Here is a 23,133-nt window from a genome sequence, read left to right as displayed (position 1 = left end):
TAACCGTCTCCAGGTGTATTGTAAGTTTGAGTATCACTGGTCTAGAGAACTCTGGAGGTACAGCATGCTAGAAAAAATTAAAACTGTAAAATAAAGGCAAAACCAATTTAGAGTTGTCAAATGCCACAGATTAGCGACTAAACTGGCCTACTTTATATGTTAATATGTTAAAAGATTTTCTAGTATCCATCATTTGTAACACTTTATTTTATTTTAATTTGTTTCTTTAATTAAAATGTGCAATTGTGTTTAAGCCTAAATTCTATCATTTTTTTAAAAGATGCCTAATTGAATAATTAAGGACTAGCAAGTCAAATATTCATATTGGCTGTAATGAATCAAAACAATTAGATTTCAGTAATTTCTGTAGTCTCCACACTGGAGGAATGTTAAAAGGATTTTAGTTTCTTTGTTCGTATCTCAGTCAATTTCTGTTAATTATCTATTTTGAAAGATGTTCAACTCTGGTGATTCTTTTAGGAAAGTTGAATTGTTTTATTTCCTCTTGGTAACAAATTGGCACTTAAAACATAAAATAGCCCATTTGTTGATGGTCCTCAAGTACTTTTTTCCAACTAGAAAGATGTGCTACCAACTGGAGAAGCTATTGCTCTCATTTGAATTTTGGTCACCTTGACCTGTAGGACGGCTGCCTGTGTCTGCTTCAAAGTGTTTACTAGTGAATCATTGACTGCTAGTGTAATTTCAATGCTAATTGTTGCTTCAGGTTTTCAAATGGCCCAGCAGTAAGACATTAATGATTATTTGTGCCTTAAGAAGAGTTGATAAGGGAATGAGATTACAATCTTGTACAGTTTTAGCTAACAAATTAAAGTGTAAATTAAATTTTCCCTGAGACAGAAAATAACTTACTTGGAAAGCCAAAAGAATAAGAAACTGCATTTACTTTTAATTTTCCCTTTCCTATTTTACAGATATTCAGAGTATCAGAGGGCTAGCTGTGGATTGGGTCTCACGTAATTTATACTGGATTAGCTCGGAGTTTGATGAAACACAAATTAATGTGGCACGACTAGATGGTTCTTTGAAAACCTCAATTATCCATGGAATCGATAAGCCACAGTGTCTTGCAGCTCACCCAGTCAGGGGGTAAAGTATGATTATTTTTTTTTTTAAGTTTCTCAAAAATTTCACACACCTTTGCTCTGATTTTATATAAAAACTTTGTTTAATTCAGAGGACACATGTATCAACTATACAGTTAAAAAAGCAAATATATGGGGCCAACTCCATGGTCGAGTGGTTAAAATTCCACACTGCACTTCAGCGGCCTGGGGTTTATGGGTTCAGATTCCCAGTGCGGACCTACTCGATGCACCAGCAATGCTGTGGAGGCATCCCACATACAAGATAGGGGAAGATTGGCACAGATGTTAGTTCAGGGCGAATCTTCCTCACACACACACAAAAGCAAATGTAGAAATGAAAATTGTAAAAGAGATCGCTGGTTAGAGATTTCTGTTATCTGCATAAAATCAGATTTTTACCTGTTATTGTAAGATCTCATTAATTTATATTTTCTAAAGAGTGACAGTTCAGAATTAAAAGAAGATGCAGGGAAAAGTCATTGATTTCATTTTGAACACAAGTTGTTAACATATTTATTGTATGTTGATCTTATGGTCCCTGCTAAATAGATTAGTTTTTCTCATCTTCTGGCTAGTCATCAGGGAGAGAGCTGGTGTAAGGCTGAAAAAGTTCTTTCTCCCCAGTGCTTTCAACGGGGGTGATTGAAGTGACTTTATTCCCTTCTATGGTGTCTGCTTTCTCCAAGCCTAGAGGATTCAATCTTGATGAATTACTTTAAATGGAAATAGTTTACTGTAGTCAGAGTTAAATATTCAATTGTGAATGTAGGAGATATAAAGAAGTGAGATAATTATCTTTCAATGACAGGAAAAATTGAGAGTGGTACTTTCTTCCCAGGCAAATATGTAGGGTACTGTCAACAAGTGGTTCAACACTTTGGGGCCTTCCTGGAAAGAATTAATCCAGAATCAAGAATTTACTTTGATGTCAACTTTGTTCTTAAGTGTGTGTTTCTAGTCAGCAAGTAGGTCTGCATCTAATATTTTTAATCAATATCTCTTTTGAATTAAGGAAACTCTACTGGACAGATGGAAACACGATTAATATGGCAAACATGGATGGCAGTAATAGCAAGATTCTCTTTCAGAATCAAAAGGAACCAGTTGGTAAGCTTTTCTGTTTGTTTTTTTTTAATGGTTAATCACTGTAGTTTTTAATATGACCAACATGTACTTGTACAATGTATTTTTTATCTAGAGCCTTAAAGAAAATATTACAGATTAGTAATATAAATTAAATCTGGCATTTATCAATCCTATTGAATCCATTGAGTCTATGTTTGGGGTAAGGAGGAAACAATCTTTTTTGTGGATAAGAAGATAAGGATACATTTTTTGTTGCTGTTGTTGTTGTTTGGTTAGCAAGATTGGCCCTGAGCTAGCATCTGTTGCCAATTTTTCTCTTTTTGATTGAGGAAGATTGTTGCTGGGCTAGCATCTGTGCCAATCTTCCTCTATTTTGTATGTGGGACGCCACCACAGCATGGCTTCATGAGCGACATGTAGGTCTGCTCCTGGGATCCAAACCTGTGAACCCTGGGCCACTGAAGCATAGCACACAAACTTAACCACTGTGCCACTGGGCCAGCCCAGATAACTTCTTTTAATAAGAGAAGTTTTACAGTGTCTTAAGCATTAAAGTTGCTTAGAACTTAATGTAATTAATAAATATCTTATTTTCACTGGTGAAAATCTGATACATTGCTACAGTTGCAATATAATGTACTAAAGACTTCCCTCGTCACCATTGTTGTGTCATTATTAATAGTTACATTGATTTGAATTTAATTACTTAGTATTTATTTTTCAGCAGTTTTCTTTCACTCTGTAGTGTATTTATTTAGTTATTCTACTTTGCCAACCATTGTAAGTTATCAGATGAAACAACATGGTGCTGAAAGAGAGCTTTGACTCATTCTCATAAAACATCTTTGAAAATCTTAAGTACAAAGATTCTTTTAGAAGATAATATATTACATATTTACATATAAATATCTATACATTATAATATTCTTTTCAAACCATAATCAATGTTTCCAAATATTTTTTATATTTCTTTGAGAGGCAAGAATTACCATATTGCCTATTTGTCATCTCAAAGTACCTTTAAAAAAAATACAATAATGAACCTGGGTTATGATATTACATTAAATGTGCAAATGATGAAATATACAAAAGCAAGTTATAATTTTGCCTTGAATTGAATATAGTATTGTTTTAAATCTAGACGTAAATACACCATGAAGCTTTTTAGCCTTTTTTTCTTAGCCTTAAAAATGTAGAAGTATTCTTAACTGAAGTAGCTCATTTTTAATAGTGATGGTTCAATAAAAGCCTAGTATCACCAATATTTGCAATAAATATTTCTTTTCATGCAGTCCACAGAATAAACCTCTGATATAAAATGATACTATTAGCAGCCCTTTTCTTTGGACTGTTTGTTCTAAGATTTGATATACAATTGAAATTCAAGGTAGTGCTAGAAATTAAAGGCAAATTGAAATGCTAATACTTCTGTGTGGAAGATGATAGAACAAAAGAAACCAGGGACTCAACAAGATTAGGACTCATACAAAGGACTTAATTTAGACTAAAGCAATTCAGTTGGCCCTTATCTGGAGTTGTTCAGAATATTTAGTATGGAAAAGTGAGTATGATGGAAATAGTGTGAGCAAATGAAGTCCCTACATTGTAATGTGGTAGCCATAGGTTATACAAAAATGTTGATTTATATGCTTGTTTCTATAGTGGGGAAAACCTTATCTTCTTTAATAGTAAATATCTATTTCCCTACTCAAAATAAATTAAGAAAAAAACCTAACAGCTTATATAAAGAAAGTTTTAAGAAAGGAATTAGTGTCACTATTTATACTTGGCAGTTGACTCCTCAGGTATGGTGCACCAAATTTTTAAGTGAATATGGATGATGATTCAACATTCAATAACAAATATTAGATGTCTGCTACGTGTCAGTTATTGTTATATTTGAAAATGACTTTTAAACAAGTTCAGAATAACATTTTTAAATTTTAATTTGTGCAAGATATATTATTTTACCAGAAATAACTCAGAACCTCATTACAAACTATACTTTAAATCAGAGTTAATGAGTATGGCATGTGAGTCAAACATTCATTTATTCAAAAAAAAGATTTTTATTGATTATCAGATTTTGTATTAAGCCTGTTGGTAAAAATGTGACACTGTCCTTTTCTTTGAAGAGCACAGGAGCTTAAATCACTTTAGATTCCATTAAGTAAATTTCACTCAGTGACCTTGAGCAAGTTACTGTTAGCTTGATGGTGCTGTTTTCCTCATCTGTAAAATCCAGACAAAATGTCTATTTTATTAAGTTCTCATGAGGATTGAACGAGGAAAACTTATGAGGAAAACATCTGGCCTACAAAAATAGAACCTGTCCGGAGTAGTAGTAGAAGGTATATTGGGTCCAATAGACTGGAATTCGAATGATTTGATCATCTGCAGTATTAAGTATAAATGAGTTCGGTGAAGAATCAACGTAGAATTAAATCCACAGAAATCTAACAAAGAAATACATTGTAACCACGTGGGCTTCTGAGATGGCAAATTTGTATGCAGACATAAGGATTTAATTCTGTATTGCCTTGTTAATGCTAAGAGACAAACAAGTTTCAAGTACCTGGGTTCTATTCTCAGATCTTCCCAGCATAGCCCCCAGGGCTAAAAGTCAACTGTGCTGTCATCTTCCTCTTGGAGTTCTTGATGTAGTTTACAAATAGTTGTTACTTACAAGTCCCTACTGGTAAATTTCTACTTTAGCTAACTAGTCATGTTAACCAGGTGCTAGCTAGGATTGATGGTCTCTGTAATGCTGAATGAGAGACTGTGTTATTTATATATAAATGTAACAAATTATTTTACTTTTTTATGTTTCCAAAATCTGAACGCTCTGTGGCAAATCTCTAACCTGCTGTATTCTATCACACTTCTGTCACAGATATCTTTATTTTAGATGCACAGAGGAAGAAAATGAGCAGATAAAGTCTTCCCCTGCCTCTATTCTTGCCCACTTCCATACAGTGGGCAATGTTTCTATGTTGGAAGGTCACTAACATCTACTTTGATAACATTCACTATCCTTAACTGCCACTCCAAATTAAGTAAATTAAATTGTTCAAAGTGTAAAATACAAGAAGAAGAATGAACTTCAGGAACCTGGAAGCTAGGGACAGCTTATAGGAACTTTCACGTTCACATAAAACATTCCTTTTGCTGTGTTTAGGGGACAACGTGGTTGGGAAAAAAGTTGGTTTAAAAGCCAAACAAATTTGGATTTGAATCTCTTCTTTGATACTTATTAACTCTGTGACTTTAAACTCATCTCTTACCCTTTCTAAGACTCAGTTTCATTACCAGTAAGATAGAGATAATTGTGATGCGGGGTCGGTGAGCCGAGGAGTCGGAAGAAAGATTTCTTGGACTCTCAAGATCTGGCAGTAGTGGTCTTTTATTTAGAGAATAGTGTGGAATAACATGAGGACAGTAGCCATGGGCAGTCAGAGCTGCTGCTGCATGGCGACAGGACCCACGGGCAGGAGGAGCTGCTGCTGCCACCACTGCTGCTGCTGCTACTGGCATGGGGACAGGACCCATGGGCAGTCAGAGCTGCTACGTGGGGACAGGACCCACGGGCAGGGGGAGGTGCTGCCTGCCCCCGCTGCTGCTGCTGCTGCAAACGTGGGTGGAGAGTAAGGCTAAATTTAAGGCATAGGTATGTGAGTTATCTCTTTACAAGACAAAGGAAAGAATATGTAAAAAGAGTTGTTAAAATGGTATCAGTGCCTATAGGGTCTGGTTATTGGGTGGTCCTATAACTTTGAGTTAAGAATCAAACCGGATTGAGTAAATGGCAGAAGTCACCGCTTAAATATTATCTTCAGCTAAAGACAAAGGAGAATGTTGGGGGGGAGTCAGTTACATGAGGTTGCCAGACAGAAAACGACTTAAATTCTTGCCTTCCCCATTAAGAGTTTCCAGCGACAAGGTCATCCCGCTTCCTCCTGGTGCAAAGAGGGAAACATCTTTACAGATGGAGATTTCCCTTACAAATGTAAATGTTTCCCAACAAAGGGCAAGCAAACTCCACTCTTGAGAGTTGCTTTTATAAAAGGTAACTAGCCCCCTTCTCATCTGCAGTTTTAAATGGAAATGATGCGGGGTCGGTGAGCCGAGGAGTCGAAAGAAAGATTTCTTAGACTCTCAAGATCTGGCAGTAGTGCTCTTTTATTTAGAGAATAGTGTGGAATAGCATGGGGACAGGACCCACGGGCAGTCAGAGCTCCTGCTGCTGCCGCTGCTGCTGCCCCCGCTGGCATGGGGACAGGACCCATGGGCAGGCAGAGCTGGTGTGTGGGGACAAGACCCACGGGCAGTCAGAGCTCCTGCCGCTGCCCCCACTGGCATGGGGACAGGACCCATGGGCAGGCAGAGCTCCTGCTGCTGCCCCGAGTTGAGGGTTAGGGCTAATTTTATAAGGCATGGGTACGTGACTTATTTTTACTGGAGAAAAGAAAAGATGATGTAAAACGTCATTAAATGATTTCAGTGCAGATGGGGTCTAGTTATTGTGCGGTCATATAACTTTAGATACAAATCTGGCCATATAGATCGGCATGTAGGTGAGGATGCCCTGGGCTTCGCTCCCTGGGGCGGTCCTAATTCATACCATAAAAAAAAGTCCACCGGGTCGTATAGTTTGGCATGTAGGCCAGGTCACCTTGGGCTTCTTTAGCTGGGGCAGCCTTAATCCACATCATAACCAGCCTAAAATAATCCTCATCAATTGTATCTACTTTTTGGGGTTACTTTTAGAATTAAAGGCTCATTGCAATATCTCATGTTCCAGCAACTCCACACTTACTTATATACCTTAGGGAATTCTTTATATCTATCTATCTATATATATGCTGATAGAAACAAATACAAGGATGTTCAGTGAATCACTGTTTATAATACTAAAAGAATTTGGAAAGAGCATAGATCTTCATCAAAAGAGGAATGAGAAAGTAAATGCAACATACTTACGTGCTGAAATACTGGATATACGTACAGATATGTTTATGTTTATATGCAAAGATAAAGACATAAATAGATCTCAAAAGCATTGAGTGAGAAAAGTAATTAGCAGAATGACATGGTATGATACCATTTACATAATTTCAAAATGGAACACCCAAAATTAATACATATTTCTCCTAGATGCACATATATATAAAACTAAGGAAAAAAGTAAACTGAAAATATGCACACTAATTGTATAATAGCAGTTATCTCTGGGAGGGACCAGTAATGACATTCAAAAAGAAAATTTCATCTTTATCAAAAGGGATTTTACTGTATTAGTAAAATTAGTCTCATATTTCATAAAAAGATTCAAATTAAATACAATAAAATGTTGATAATGTTCAATTCTGGGTACTCAACACATCAATGTTTATTATTTTCTTTTCTCCTCTGTGTTAAATGCTGGCTCCTCAAAGTATTGCCGAAATGGCCTGCTGTTTAGACAAAGCTGAGTTTCTTGCTTACCACACTAAGACAGCATTAATTCGTCAGTGTCTTAGTAGTGTCTTAGAGGAGGCAGGGCAAAGTTGAAATACTAACTGAGATTTTTAAGTCCATTTTAAGGCAAGTGTTTCAATAGGAGTCTTGGTTAGGATTGAGTAAGGATCACTATATAATAATTTTAGATTGGTGGGTACAGAAAGAAGATTTTGAGGGAAGGTAGTTCAAAGCGTCTTGAGGCGTAAACTGTCATTTGGTGCTTTCTTTTGCTGAAGAGTTGATGGCTTATTCAGGAAGTTCCTGAAATGGACAATAATGTTATCTACAACTCATCTTCCTAAACAAGGGTTCCTTAGAATAGTTAAGTTATGACACTGAGGACGGTAGAATAGTAAAGTCATGTTAATGTAGACAATAAACTGTGTCTTTGGTTTTGATTCTCATCTGTAAAATTCAGCCTTTATTTCATGGATCCTTTTGGGGGGTTTTGCTCATTTAAAATGCATTAAAAATCCTGTGTAAAGAAATTTGTACACTACTGTATTCTTCACCAGCTGACTCTAAAAAATGATCTACAATAGGAGATAGGAGACGTTGTGTATTCATCAAGGTTCCATGAGAGAAACAGAACCAGTAGTGTTTGTGAATGGATAGATAGATACATACATACATAATAAATAGATAGATATAAATATATAAAAAGAGATTTATTACAAGGATTTGGCTTTTGACCTTGTGGGAGCTGGCTAGGCAAATCTGAAATCTTCAGGTAGTCTGGAAACTCTCAAGCAGAAGCTTAAGCTATAGACCACAGGCAGAATTTCTTCTTCAGAGAAACCTCAGTTCTGTTCCTAAGGCCTTTCAACTGATTGGATCAGACCCACCCAGATTTTTTAGCATAATCCCCTTTACTTAAAGTCACTTGATTGTAGATGGTAATCTCATCTACAAAATATCTTCACAGTAACCTGCAAGTTAGTGTTTAATTGAATAATTGGGGACTATAGCCTAGCCGTGTTCACACAGAAAACTAATATCACAAGTTTTGAACATGAACTTTCCTGTGTTTTATTCACTGATGTATATACTTGCTAGTGTGGTAATTGTGTGTATGTTGATCTAAACATAGATTTCCATCATTATTTATGTAAAATCTAAGTAAAAGCTCTATTAAATAGAAATGGTAAGTGAATGAAAAGTTAGCTGGCATTTAATAGGCAAGCTTTCTGAATAGAGGCTGGGCAAAAGATTTTTGGTCTGAATTTATCATGTTAACTTGGTATAGATTGTTGTATAAACTATGATATGTGTTCTTTTTAACCTAGGAGAAAAAGAAACAATGCTTGAGAATGTCTTGTAATGGTCACAGAAATAACTACATACAAACATTTTTGTTTAAAAGAAACAAAAGGAAGGAAAACAAACAAATCCACAATCAACCCTTCTTTCTTAAATCCAAATCCATGCGTTAAGTGGCTACTGTTAATGTGGTAGTTTAAGCACTGTGGATGACACCAAGGTGAATTTTTACGTAATACTTGCTTTGCAGTGTTTACATAACACTGGGAAAGAGAATCAGAAACTTGTGGTAAGAATCCATGTGTTGGTTGAGGTATGTGAGAATCTTGAAGAAAAAGGAAAGAAGGAGTTCCTATAATCCCCTAGTTACTGGGATACAGGTACATAAGAGAGATATGGACCCTTTCTTCATGGAGTTTACAATCCAAAAGGAATTGCAGTGTGACTAAAACTTATCCTCTCCACCTATATTTCCCTTCTTTGATTCTCTCAACTTGTCAAGCTCCTTCCCCTAATACCATGTTTTAACAAGACGTTCCTTTGCCCAGAAATGTCTCCCATCCTCTCTTAGTTTCTGACCTACCTGCCAGATTTCAACTCAAGTATTACTTCTTCAAAGAAGCTTTCCCTGACCTCCTCAACTAGGATGAGGTCTCTTAAAACAGACACTTTCAGCACCTTTGTTTCACCTTTCAGCTCTTGGTGTTATTTTAATTTTCCATTTGTTTTTGGACATTTCGTTAACTACTGCTTACCAACTAGAAAGGAAACTCTTCAAAGCTAGGGACCGTATCTGTTGTATTTACCATCATGTCCTCAGCCCATAGCTCAATGTTGGCACATAAGTAGATCTTATTTGTTGAATGAAGTGAATACTGTTTCCTATCCAGTAGCAAGAGGCTCTTATAGGATTGCATAAACCTAAGGTTTATTTGTCTATCTTGAGTAAGATTACTTTGTGAAAGAAGTGCATACTCAGTCATTTGGGTATAGATTCATGTTGTATTCCATTCATTGTATCTGATGAGTAGGAAACAAAGTACTCTCATGTTTATATTTATTTATTCCATCATTTTCTCAAAGTATAGAGTGCAAAAACTATGTTAAGTGGGTTGCGTATAAATAAATGCATGACTAACTAGAAGGAAAAGTTGGAAATAACTTGATTTCTAAAGTGGCTTTTCCCCGTGTTCCTCTTGCTATATCTCCTCTCTCCCCTGTCTAACCCCATGGCCATTTGGCTCTCATTCATACCAAGAGATTTCTCATAAAAAGAAAGAACAAGCAAAATAGAATTGGCCAAACTATTTACTTACTGACAAGTCCTCTGAGCACAGGGTATAAAGATAAAACCGAATTCTTTTCTAGTAACCCCACATTCATTCTGATCCTGTTAATTGTAATTTTCTATCTACCTTAATAAGATAGAGACTCTTATCTGTAAATTAACTATAAAAAATATTATGGTGAATAAGTTTATAGCAGGAAAGTCTTGTCTTTTTTTGTGAGAGATGGGGGCCAGTTAGGATGCTGCTGGTTTCAAGAGTTTTATAGGCACTGATTAAAATAAAAATTATGTTGCATGGTAACTATTCTTCTTTTTTAGTGAGTTCATATTAGTTTACATCATTGTGAAATTTCAGTTGTACATATTTCTTGTCTGTCATCACGTGCGTGCTCCCCTTCATCCCCTATGCTCACTCCCACCCCTCTTCCCCTGGTTACCACTGAACTGTTTTCTTTGTACATGTGTTTGTTTATATTCCACATATGAGTGAAATCATATGGTGCTTGTCTTTCTCAGTCTGGCTTATTTCACTTAGCATAATACCCTCCAGATCCATTCATGTTTTTGCAAATGGGATGATTTTGTCTTTTTTATGGCTGAGTAGTATTCCATTGTACATATATACCACATCTTCTTTATCCAATCATCAAACAATGGGTACTTGGATTGTTTCCACATTTTGGCTATTGTATATAGTGCTACAATGAACATAGGGGTGCATATGTTACTTTGGATTGTTGATTTCAAGTTGTTTGGGTAGATACTCAGTAGTGGGATAGCTGGGTCATATGGCGTTTCTATTTTTAGTTTTTTGAGGAATCTCCATACTGTTTTCCGTAGTGGCTGCACCAGTTTATATTCCCACCAGCAGTGTATGAGTGTTCCATTTTTGCCATATCCTCTCCACTATTTGTTGTTTTTTCATCTTGGTAATTATAACATTCTGACTGGTGTAAGGTGATATCTCATTGTAGTTTTATTGGGGGGTGGGGAAGATCAGCCCTGAGCTAACATCTGCTGCCAATCCTCCTCTTTTTGCTGAGGAAGACTGACCCTGAGCTAAAATCTGTGCCCATCTTCCTCTACTTTATATATGGGACGTGTACTATAGCATGGTTTGCCAAGACGTGCCATGTCCACGCCTGGGATCCAAACTGGTGAACCCCGGGCCGCCAAAGAGCAACGTGTGCACTTAACCACTGCACCACTGGGCCAGCCCCTCATTGTAGTTTTGATTTGCATTTCCCTAATAATTAGGGATGTTGAGCATCTTTTCATGTGTCTGTTGGCCATCTGCATATCTTCCTTGGAAAAATGTCTGTTCATATCCTCTGCCCATTTTTTGATCAGATTGTTTGTTTTTTTGTTGTTGTTGAGTTGTGTGAGTTCTTTATATACTTTGGAGATCAACCTCTTGCCTGATAAATGATTTGCAAATATTTTCTCCCAGTTAGTGGGTTGTCTTTCCATTTTCTTCATGATTTCCTTTGCTTTGCAGAAGCTTCTTAGTCTAATGTAGTCCCATTTGTTAACTTTTTCTTTTGTTTCCCTTACCCTAGTAGACATGGTATTTGAAAAAATGTGGCTAACACTGATGTCAAAGAGTGTACTGCCTATTTTCTTCTAGGGATTTTATAGTTTCAGTTCTTACATTCAAATCTTTAATCTATTTAGAGTTAATTTTTGTGTATGGTGCAAGATAATGGTCTACTTTCATTCTTTTGCATGAGGCTGTCCAATTTTCCCAACGCAATTTATTGAAGAGACTTTCCTTTCCCCATTGTATGTTCTTGGCTCCTTTGTCAAAGATTAACTGTCCATACATGTGTGGTTTTATTTCTGGGCATTCAATGCTGATCCATTCTTTTTCTAAGTTACAGTGTTTTCACTGTGGGTACTTGAACCATTTTCTTAAAATATATTCAAGATTGTATTTTGTGTTTTCTTTTTTTAAATTTTTTTTTTATTTTTGCTGTTATTTTTTTCCCTCTAAAAGGACAGTTTAGAGCTGTGAGGCAAATGAGTGGACAAAATATTTTTTTGGCTTTCTATATAAATTTAGACTGCTATTTAACATAGTATCAAGGTTAAATCTCATAAGGAAATATTTGATACAGAAGAATCTTTGAAATGCTCTCAAGAATTCATACCGTTGTAATCCCACTTTACAAGACTCACTTAGAACTATTCCCCTGAGATGATTTCTAAAATGGAATTTTCCAGTACTGTGAATGGACATATGAAGGTGTGAAAAAAGTAAATGCAAACATGTTTTTTTTAGTATACATGACGGCTATAGCCATGAAATACTTACATACATAGAAATATTTATTGCTGTGTTATTTCCTCATTAAATTTCACTAGTATTTTGCACTGCAGGCAATTGCTGTAATTATTATTTCATGATGAGTCTGTCTGGCTATCTCTGGCTTAAACTGCCTCCCCACTGCCTTCCCCCAACAATTTCCATGAAGAAAATTAGGAGACTAGAAAGGAGGAACCACTGTTCAATTCATTTTCTCCTCATGCATATTGTTTGTCAGATTATAAATTATTTTTTCCCAGATTAGGAGAAATCACAATATTCTGTCTGGTGAAGCTGAGGAAGTATCAACTTCTAACAATCATTATCTTTCACCCTTTATGGTACCTTTATTCTCTCCATATCTTTGTGTTTGCATGGAGTTATCCTGGGATGTATGATACAGTAGAACAATCATCACTTTGGCAACAAAAATAATCTAATTATAGTAACTACTTTTTAAGCATTTAGAACATGTCAAGCACTTGCAAAATGCTTTGCATTAGTCATCGCACAGTAATCATTTCTGGAAGTCTTCCTTGTCCTTCCTTTTAGATTCAGAAACTTAGGTTTATTGAAAGAAGTCAGTTGCCTGTGATGAATGGTAGAGCTGGGATTCAAATGCAGGTTTATCCTCTTCCAGAGTCACATTAAATCTTAACCACTATGCTACATCCTGAAAGGCTGATTTCATACGGTAATTTCCTGGTCTCAAGCAAAGCTCAGGGAATAAAACTGGTATTCTTTCAAGCACGGAAAGTGGGAAAGAAAAATCCAGGGCTTGGATACTGCTGAGAAATTTGGGCTCAATTAGGACACAGCAGTCAGCTTTTCTAAGCAGCCAGGAGTATACAAGAACCAATTTCACCCCTGTGCCAATTGTGCCTTATAATTAATTATTTCTGAATCTTTAAATGCTAGTTTTAAACAGCAATGTCACTGATATACTAAGCTTTCTAGTTTATGGAATTGTTTTTATATTGTAATTCACTGGATTTCCCTTGCTTGTTTGCTGTTAAATGCATATGTGTGATATGGTTGAAATAGAAGTGCATCATAATCTTATCAAAACACCCAACTTGGCATTTTATGAGTGTGTATCACTGAAGACTAAGTGATTGCAGCCTTCAGACAGTTTGGGCTGAATAACTTTGTTTCTCTTAAATACAAATCAACATCCCAGTTATTCATTGTTGAACTAAATATTCTCAAGATTTATTGCTCAGTTTTGGATACATGAAGTGCTTAGAGTATTTTGCATAACAGAGGATTTTAATTTACTACTTAAAGCCATTTCCATGTTTAAAATGTTTACATATTAAGAATTTTATCCCTTAAGCCTCAAATAAAGCAACTTGCTTGTCAATCAGCATTACCCTTCATGGCTTATTCCTAAGAATCTTGGGTACTATATATTTTATTTCCTTGATGTTTTCCCTTTATTTTTAATGTAATCCTAAGCAAAAGTCATTTGTTTACTCAACCTTCAAGTATACTTTCTCGAAACCTATGAAGCATTTTTCTTAATATTTAATCATTCCAACCCATATGCTATATAATGCAAATTTTGAAATCTATTCATGGATAACATTCATAAGTACATTTTACTAGACCAAAAGAATTCAAGGGACCTCATTTTTGAAAAATAAGATTAAAACAAATTCCTAGATATGTGTCCTTGCTCTACATAATGCAGTTATATTATTTATATATACTTATTACTCAGCACAGTCACTTTTATTATGTATGAAGCACAATCAAGAGGTAAAGTTGTGCACACCAAAAGAAATGTTAAGAATAGATTACAAAAATGGCCAGAGGAACCAACAAACTAATATTAAAATTATACATGCATATACACACAGATAATTTCAGTTTATTACACTGTTTCATCTGATCATTCATTTACTTGGTCTTTCAAATGCTATCATTAAAAAAAATGCTATGAGGTGTAAACTAGGTGATGTGGATTAAGGCTGCCCCAGCTAGAGAGGCCCAAGGTGACCTGGCCTACATGCCAAATTATACGACCCAGTGGACTTTTTTTATGGTATGATTTAGGACTGCCCCAGGGAGAGAAGCCCAGGGCATCCTCACCTACATGCCGATCTATATGGCCAGATTTGTATCTAAAGTTATATGACCGCACAATAACCAGACCCCATCTGCACTGAAATCATTTAATGACGTTTTACATCATCTTTTCGTTTCTCCAGTAAAAATAAGTCACGTACCCATGCCTTATAAAATTAGCCCTAACCCTCAACTCGGGGCAGCAGCAGGAGCTCTGACCACCCGTGGGTCCTGTCCCCACGCACCAGCTCTGCCTGCTTATGGGTCCTGTCCCCATGCCAGCGGGGGCAGCAGAAGTGGCAGCAGCAGGAGCTCTGACCGTGCATGGGTCCTGTCCCCACGCACCAGCTCTGCCTGCCCATGGGTCCTGTCCCCATGCCAGCAGGGGCAGCAGAAGTGGCAGCAGCAGGAGTTCTGACCGCCCATGGGTCCTGTCCCCATGCCAGCGGGGGCAGCAGCAGCTGCCCTGCCTGCCCATGGGTCCTGTCCCCATGCCAGCAGGGGCAGCAGAAGTGGCAGCAGCAGGAGCTCTGACCGTCCATGGGTCCTGTCCCCACACACCAGCTCTGCCTGCCCATGGGTCCTGTCCCCATGCCAGCGGGGGCAGCAGCAGCTGCTCTGCCTGCCCATGGGCCCTGTCCCCATGCCAGCGGGGGTAGCAGAAGTGGCAGCAGCAGGAGCTCTGACTGCCCGTGGGTCCTGTCCCCACGCACCAGCTCTGCCTGCCCATGAGCCCTGTCCCCATGCCAGCGGGGGCAGCAGAAGCGGCGGCAGCAGAAGCTCTGACTGCCCATGGGTCCTGTCCCCATGCTATTCCACACTATTCTCTAAATAAAAGAGCACTACTGCCAGATCTTGAGAGTCTAAGAAATCTTTCTTTCGACTCCTCGGCTCCCCGATCCCGCATCACTAGGTACCAGACCCTGAAAGTGAAATTTGTGACTCATTATCAAGAAGCTCAAAGTGCAACAAAGGAAAAAGACCTGGATAACTACAAACCATTTGATGAGATCTTTAGTAGAGTTAAACAAAACAAAAACACTTAATGTTGTTCTTGAGTACTATCTTCCAGGCACCAGAAGGTTAATATAACTAGATACTGTAAGCATAGAGCAAGCAACTAATTCTTTGTGGGGAAGAAACATAGAGGGAAGAGTTGTAACCAAATGGGTGATATTTTGAAATTTTAACCAGATCTTGAAGGATAAACACACTTTTTAAGGAAGTGATAGATAAAGGGGCTTATTCTTACTAGAAAGGATAAACAGGCATAATAGGCACAAAAGAGTGGATATATCTAGGAAACTCTAAATTTTTCTGTGTGACTAGAAAAAAGAACTCTAACGAGAACATTTGGTGTTATACTGATAGGAACTATAATTTAAAAATGTTCAAATGACACAATCTAGTTCTCTTAAAAACATTTTGTTCTATTTCACCTATCAAGCTATTCAGTATAGTTTTGGCAAATTATGAAACTACAGCTATTAAAGCTTCAAAATGATTTTTTAGACCAAAACACTTCTCAAGAAATAACCTGTCACTGGTTCTGTTCTTTCCTTCATTTTTGCATTTGTTATTTTCACAAGGCACATAAATTTTGCTGATCATAAAGAGCTTGAAATATAGGACAAATTGCCCCAGGTTCAAGGATTTGTGTGAGGGAGGATGGAAGAGAGGCTGAATCTTAGCTTGATACGATAAGCAACAAGGAACTGAGTTAATTAACTTAGCTCTGTAACTCTGTACATTAATGACTTCTAAAAGCTGAGTGAACTGAGAAAGATGATCCCAAGGAAAAGTTTAGATCAAGTTAAGATAAGGGCAGTATAGATACTTGCAGAGGAGGAAAAAAACCTTTTTCCTCTATATTCCTAGGTTCTCTGTCTGGAACCCTGGAAATTAGACTGACAAAAGACAGATTAACAAGAGAAAAATGGCATTTATTAACACGGGTAGCACACATACACATGGGAGAAAGTGATTGATGACTAACTCAAAGGAGTGGTTAGAACTTGGGCTTATATAGTGTAGGGGAGGAGGACATTTCCTCTCCCCAAATAGGGGTTCATCTGGCCGGAGAACAAATTAAATTCACATGAGACAGAATAGCAAGAGAAAATTAAACAAAGCTTTATGAGGAACCATGGCCCAGGGCCTTTCTTCCCAAAGGAAGAAAGGGCACCTAAGAAGTGGGGTGCACAGAGTGGTTATATAGCCCCAAACAGGGTGTTTCACATGTGATTGAAATGTCCCTCCCACAATAGTCACAAGATTGCCCTGTGGGCACAGCGCTTGATGGACACAGCAGGTAGTGGTCTGCTGTCTCAGAGGGCGTAGCCGGAGGCAAGTCGATTGTCTGGAGCTGGGCGGTTACAGGTGAGCGCAGCAATCAGTTCCTAGCCTAAGGAAAGATGCTTAATCCTTAAAGAAATGCCAAAGTTGGGAGGGGGAGGGAAGTCAGCTACAGGAGGTTACCAGAGAAGCACAATAAAATGCAGATTTAAGTCCTTGCCTTTGGTATTGATTAAGAGTTTTTAGAGAGAAGGTCATCTCCTTTCTTCTTTCTGGTACAGAGAGGGAGGCACCTTCTACAGATAGAGATTTACCTTACAAATGTAAGTGTCCTAACAAAGGGCAAGTTCGATTCCTCAGAGCCTCCTTCCCTGTCCCAGTTTATCAAAAGCAATCAGCCTCAAATAATCCTGATGCCAAAGAGACATATCTTGGGGTGGCCAATTCCAGGTCCCCACAGTCCCGCCTTTGAAACTTTTTAAAGTTTCACAATCCAGAAGCTGAGTGGTAGATTGTTTCATCTCACTGAACACATTTCTGAGTCCTGGTAATAGATCAGTCCAGTTAAAGCCATTTTAGAAGGCGGCGATGCAGGTGTGCTCCCAAAGTTAAGCCTATATTTTGGAAGCAAGCAATCAGGTATTTAATAAGTATTTCTATGGAAATAAAAGAAAAACAAGGTTAATGGTTGGAGCAAATTATAAACTAGTTCCTGAGTCCAGGAGGCAGCCAGTCAAGAAGACTTCTAGATGTTAGAGTCAAAACATCTTTAGCAGCTTGAAAGGTCTCTGATGATGTCATCGGCATTCAGGTATCTTTCTGAGTGGCTTACAGCTTACAAAGCAAAAGACAGGAATCTCTCAAGTTTCTATCAAGTCGTTCAGCTTTAGTTAGCAAGGCTTCAGGAAAAAGAGCAGGTTCAATTCTCAATGATTCCAACTGAAAATGAGGTAAAAAAAAATTGAAAACATTAGTTTGGAGATTTGTAACCAGATATTTCAGTAGAAGAATTCAGGATCCAGTCCAGTTCACAGGTAGAAAAAAAACCTCAAAGACAATTAACAAAACTAGGATCCAACATCCACAAATGTGTATTATAGTTTTTCACTGAAACATAGTTCTTCTCTCTAAAATCACCCTCATTTTTACCAAAGATAGCCAAATTAAGACTAATTGGTTTGCAAAATAAGTTTAGTTTCAAGAAACTTGGCCCAATTATTTACATAAGTGCAGCAAGAATAGCAATTGATCATATAGGCTCTTAAATCTGCTTTGCTGGAATTCTTTGAGGAATCTCAGATTGAACTTTAAAGGTCTCTCGAGGCCAGAAAAGCCAAGCCAAGGACTTGCCGTCAGATTTTGCCTGCAGTACCTACAGATTTGGGTGGATTCCTCTCTTCTTGAGGTCCCCCAAAATATTCCGAGGTTCCTTACATCTGCCAGATAAGCAAGCTTCCTTACTTACCAGGTAAGATTGCTGGAATCTCTCTCTGTAAAGCAGGGTACCAGGCCCTTATTTCCAAGTGGCTTGTTTACACAAAGTCAACCTTATTCCTCAAAGGCAGTATTGTCATATCCGAGTCTGTATGTTTCTCTCAAATATGACATTCCAGTCAAAGCCTGGGTAATATAACCAATGTTTCCAATTGTGTCCTGTTATAAGGAGAACAGATTCTTATTGAACTTATGCAAATAACTATATTGCCATGAAATAACCATACTCACAAAGAGTTTCCAAATTCTGGAGGGATCAGGTAGGGAGAAAAAGATAAATGTTTCAGCTTTGCTCACAAAGGTATAATTTCACCAAATTGCTAAGTCATAGTTAGCACAAGAGAAAAGATTTCCTTAAATCTGAGAAAACAAAACAACACATCAAAAACAATATTTCAAACAAAAGTCTTAAAAAAATTATAATCATCCTCAGTTCATTCAGTCCTGTATAACCGGTTCTTGATCTTAATCTTCTGTTAGCAGTTTTATGAGGTCATCAGTTTCTCCATTAGATTTCTGTAATTTCTTACCCAGAGTTCAGTTCTATGATCTCAAAGTTTATCAGAAAACTGTGTTCCAGAGTTAAGTGTCAGAGTCCTTTCCATTAATCCCTCTGAAGATTGAGACATATTTGCAAAAGAAACCTTGCAAAAGGTTTCTTTTCCCCTCCTCCTTTTCTCCCCATACTGTCTCTCTTCCATTTATAAAATTTTATCACTTTAAAATGTTGTATAAATAGAGTCATACAGTATATAAGCTTTTGGATTGGCTTTTTTCCCCTCAGCATAAATCCTTGTAGAGTCATCAAAAAAAAGCTGCTATAAACATTGGTGTACAAGTTTTTGTGTGGACATAAGTTTTCATTTCTCTGGGGTAAATGCTCAGGAGTGCAATTGCCTATGGTAATAGTCTGTTTAGTTTTATAAGAAACTACCAAGCTGTTTTCCAGAGTGGCTGTGCTGTTTTACAGTCCTAACAGCAATGTATCAGTGATCCAGTTTTTCTTTGCATCCTTGTCAGCATTTAGTGTTGTCACTATTTTTATTTTAGCCATTCTTATAAGTGTGTAGCGATATCTCATTCTCATTTTAATTTGCATTTCCTATGATGTTGAACATTTTTTCGTGTGCTTATTTGCCATCTATATGTCTTCTGTGAGATGTCTATTCATTTCTGTTGCCCATTTTCTAAATGAATTTTGTTTTAACTGTTGAGTTTTGAGAGTTCTTTTCTTGGTACTACGCTTTTGTGGGTTATGTGGATTGCAAATATTTTCTCCCACACTGAAGTGTGTTTTTCATTGGCTTTCACAGAACAAAAAAGTTTCTCATTTTGATATGTCTGGATAATTGAAAGACTATTGTGGTTATGAGTGAAGTATGCAATCTGAGTATTTCTCATTATTATCTCAAAATTATCAGTTGTATGGGTTACCAGAGGGATGGTTGTGAATTTTACAATAAGATTTTATCTGGAAAGGAAAATATAAAAACCTATACTACTAATAAATAGCTAACATTTATTGAGCACTTTCTATATGCCAGACACTACTATATAAGGCAATTGTTCTTATTATTACAACCTCACAATGGTGACGTGAGGGTGCAGCCAGGCGAACGAAGCCTGCTTAGCCTTCTGATGGATGAATCCAGAGACAGGTAGACAAATTATTGAAGAATGACACCTTATATTTTTGTTCCCTTCAGAGAGAAGCCACAAATGGAGCAGGAGAAGTTCTTGAGTTTCCTCAGCGTATTTATGCTTTAACTGAGAAAAAAAATCTGAGTATTCCCAGGAGGGATAAAGCATTTCTTGAGATAACCTAAATAATGAACAGGAAGTTAAGCTCACTCTACTTCCCAGTGGCATAACTATGCTCCTTAGGAGCTAAAAGTTCAATGTTTCAGAAACAGTTTTGCCCCAGAAATAATCATGCCTTTTCTGGTAACTCTGAAAAGATCTGCATTTTGGGGTATCCAGGACATTATAATGTCCCCGTTTTTCTAAGTGTGTTTTCGATAGCCAGTTTCTACAACTTTCACAATCGTAGAAGCAGAAGGGGTTGTTTTCTATTGTCTGAAGTGAACTCTACAAAGAGAATATTTAGAGGATTTCAATGTTATTTGTTACGCCTATCGAGAGGCCTCGAAGTAAATCATCTACATTTTAATATCCAAGGTATGTCTTCCTCTCCATCTACATCTTAATGTTCCCCTGTCTCCAAAGATCTCACACTTTCCAGCAAAATTTAAAAGGTCTGGTTAAACCTATTAAAAATTCAAATTTGAAAGATTATGAAAATATGCAATGATTAAAAGGAATTTCTTAAATTTTATATTCTAAAATCACCTGGAGAGATTTTTTTTTAAAAATACCAATGTTTGGGACCGACTCAACCCAATTAAATTGGAATTTCTGGAAGTGGGACCCAGGGATCAGTATTTTTAAAAGCTTTCCAGATAATTATAATGCACAGCCAGGAAAAATTTTGAAATGAAATTTTATAAGTAATGGAAAAATACTAGGAAAGTAGTATCTCTAGAAAGTCTTAATTTTTAAAATTCATTTTTTCTATATATTTGCATTTTTGTTTTAATTCTATATTGTATAATACATTGATTTACTTTTGTCATTTAAAAAGAAGTGAAATGAGACAAATAAACTTTCCAGTATTAATTGTAACAACACTTAAAACTTAACAGATTTAATTTTTTTAGTGATATACAGAAAATATAATTAGATTATATCATTATTAAAAATATGTGGCTGTTTCTTATACCAATGTGTGGATTATTTCTATTATGAGAGCAATTATATAATTTTGGCAAATTACATTGTCTCAATTAAAAAGTAGCTGGCCTGTTAAATCAAAATGTCCAAATGAAATAATAAATTAAGGAAAATGTTTGGCTTAAAATAAAGAACGTTAGAATTGAAACATGTGGATTAACTCTGCATTTTTACAATAATAGGAAAGATAGAGAAATGGTAGATTTTTCTTTTCATAAAGGTTTTTCAACTTATATGACTTTTTTTCCTTTGGTATACCTATTATATTACTGAATCTAGATTTCCTCTTTTGATAACCAAATTCAAAAGATTTAAAAAATAAGTTTTGCAGAAATGAGGCAATATTACTAGTGGTGTATTCTTCAGACAGATCTCACAGCTATTTTCAAGATATTTTGATCTCAGTTACCCACTCTGAGGACCTTCTAGTACAGACACAATTATATTTCTTTACATAGGTTCCAGGACAGTTTTATAAACATGCTCTTATTTGATCTGTTTTCTCATGGCTATTGATTTAGCTTTCCAAAATCACTGAGTACTTTCGATTGCATCAAAACTACTGTTAGTTCCCTGCGTAGTGATTCATCTCTAGTGCAACTGGGATCTGATTCCGACATTATTCCAGTGAATGGATACCAATTAATTCTTCAGTGTTATTAAGACCTAAGTTTATGATAGTCACAAAATAAAAAAATCTTATGATGCAAAAACTTTTATATTAATAAACTATAAATATATACTTCTAAACATATCTATGAAATTAGAACATGTGTCACCAGCTTCTTGACTACATAATAGGATTTTTAAAAGATTTCAATTCTATTTGATAAACTTGGGAATAAACACACTCAAGAACATTTAGAGGTAAAACTGATACATTTAACAGGAGAGAAGATATGTGTAAGTGGCTAGGTGACACGGATCACATGTTATATGTGTTAATGTAGGAACTTTAAATATTTTCTTCTTGTGAATCTTAAAATTATTAATCCTAAGCTATTCAATCTTAATATTGATGTAGAAATCTAAGCCATACCAAGTAGAACTATTGTATCACTACCCTTTGTATTGTCATGTATCTGGGGATAAGTAGTATATTAAAAAAATTCTGTTGTGAGAATGATTCAACTTTACTAGGCAGAACTCCTTGAGGACAGTTTATGATATTTGTAATGGAATTAATCAGATAACCCATTCATTAATTCAATGTTTATAGGTTTTCTTCTCGGCTCTAGGCATTGTGCTAGGCACTGAAGATGAAAAGCTCAGTGACACAGCTCCTTGCTTCTAGGCACTCACAGTGCAGAAACAAAGATGTTGAGTCGTAGACTCTGGGGAACTTTGACCCAAACTCTGTACCTTCCCTGCTCTGTATAATAACTGCTTTCCACAGCCTCCGTTAGACTCCAGAAACTGCAGGCTGTTAGACGGATGAGAAAGTTCTCACGTTGTGGGTTAATTTGGAGTTAGGCACATTCAGTGTGAATACACCCTCTCCTCCCAAAAAAGGGGTTGAGGAAACTCAGAAAAATGCATTCCCTAAGAAAGGCCAGTCAAGAATACTGATTGTAAAAATCAAGGTTAAGGAAAATAATAGATTAGTCTCTTGAAGGCAAGAGTAAAGTTAGTAGTGTAAATGCAATTACTTTACCATTGCTGGAGATGGGTCACAAATCTGACGCTTCAGTTTCTTTGCAGCCAAAGCAAAGAGAAAAATATGACTAGTTACAATTTTATATTTTCCACATAGAGCTTTTTCTGGCACTGAGCCCCAAAAGAAATTTCTCCCATGGGTCCTTTTATAAAGAGGTCACTGTGTAATATACTATTTTCAGGCACTATATCCTGGGAAGTGTAACAGTGGGTTTCCTATGGCTACTTCTTAGAACATCCTTCATTTAAACCAAGGGCACAATGCCAAAGCTCAATTCAGC

At 36.7% G+C, this 23,133-nt stretch overlaps 1 protein-coding gene across 4 annotated transcripts in view; it reads left to right on the top strand.

The window, feature by feature from the left end:
- Nucleotides 1–23,133, top strand: part of LRP1B (LDL receptor related protein 1B) — a 1,824,397-nt gene that overhangs the window by 1,253,308 nt on the left and 547,956 nt on the right. For all 4 annotated transcript variants that reach the window (XM_070241833.1, XM_023622537.2, XM_023622536.2 and 1 more), the window contains 2 exons: nucleotides 936–1,110; nucleotides 2,122–2,216. In XM_070241833.1, coding sequence (XP_070097934.1) covers nucleotides 936–1,110; nucleotides 2,122–2,216 — 270 coding nt within the window. The remainder of the gene's footprint in view (nucleotides 1–935; nucleotides 1,111–2,121; nucleotides 2,217–23,133) is intronic.

The sequence above is a fragment of the Equus caballus genome, chromosome 18 (genome assembly GCF_041296265.1).
Source record: "Equus caballus isolate H_3958 breed thoroughbred chromosome 18, TB-T2T, whole genome shotgun sequence".
NCBI lineage: Eukaryota > Metazoa > Chordata > Mammalia > Perissodactyla > Equidae > Equus > Equus caballus.
This window is presented reverse-complemented; position numbering and strand designations above follow the sequence as displayed.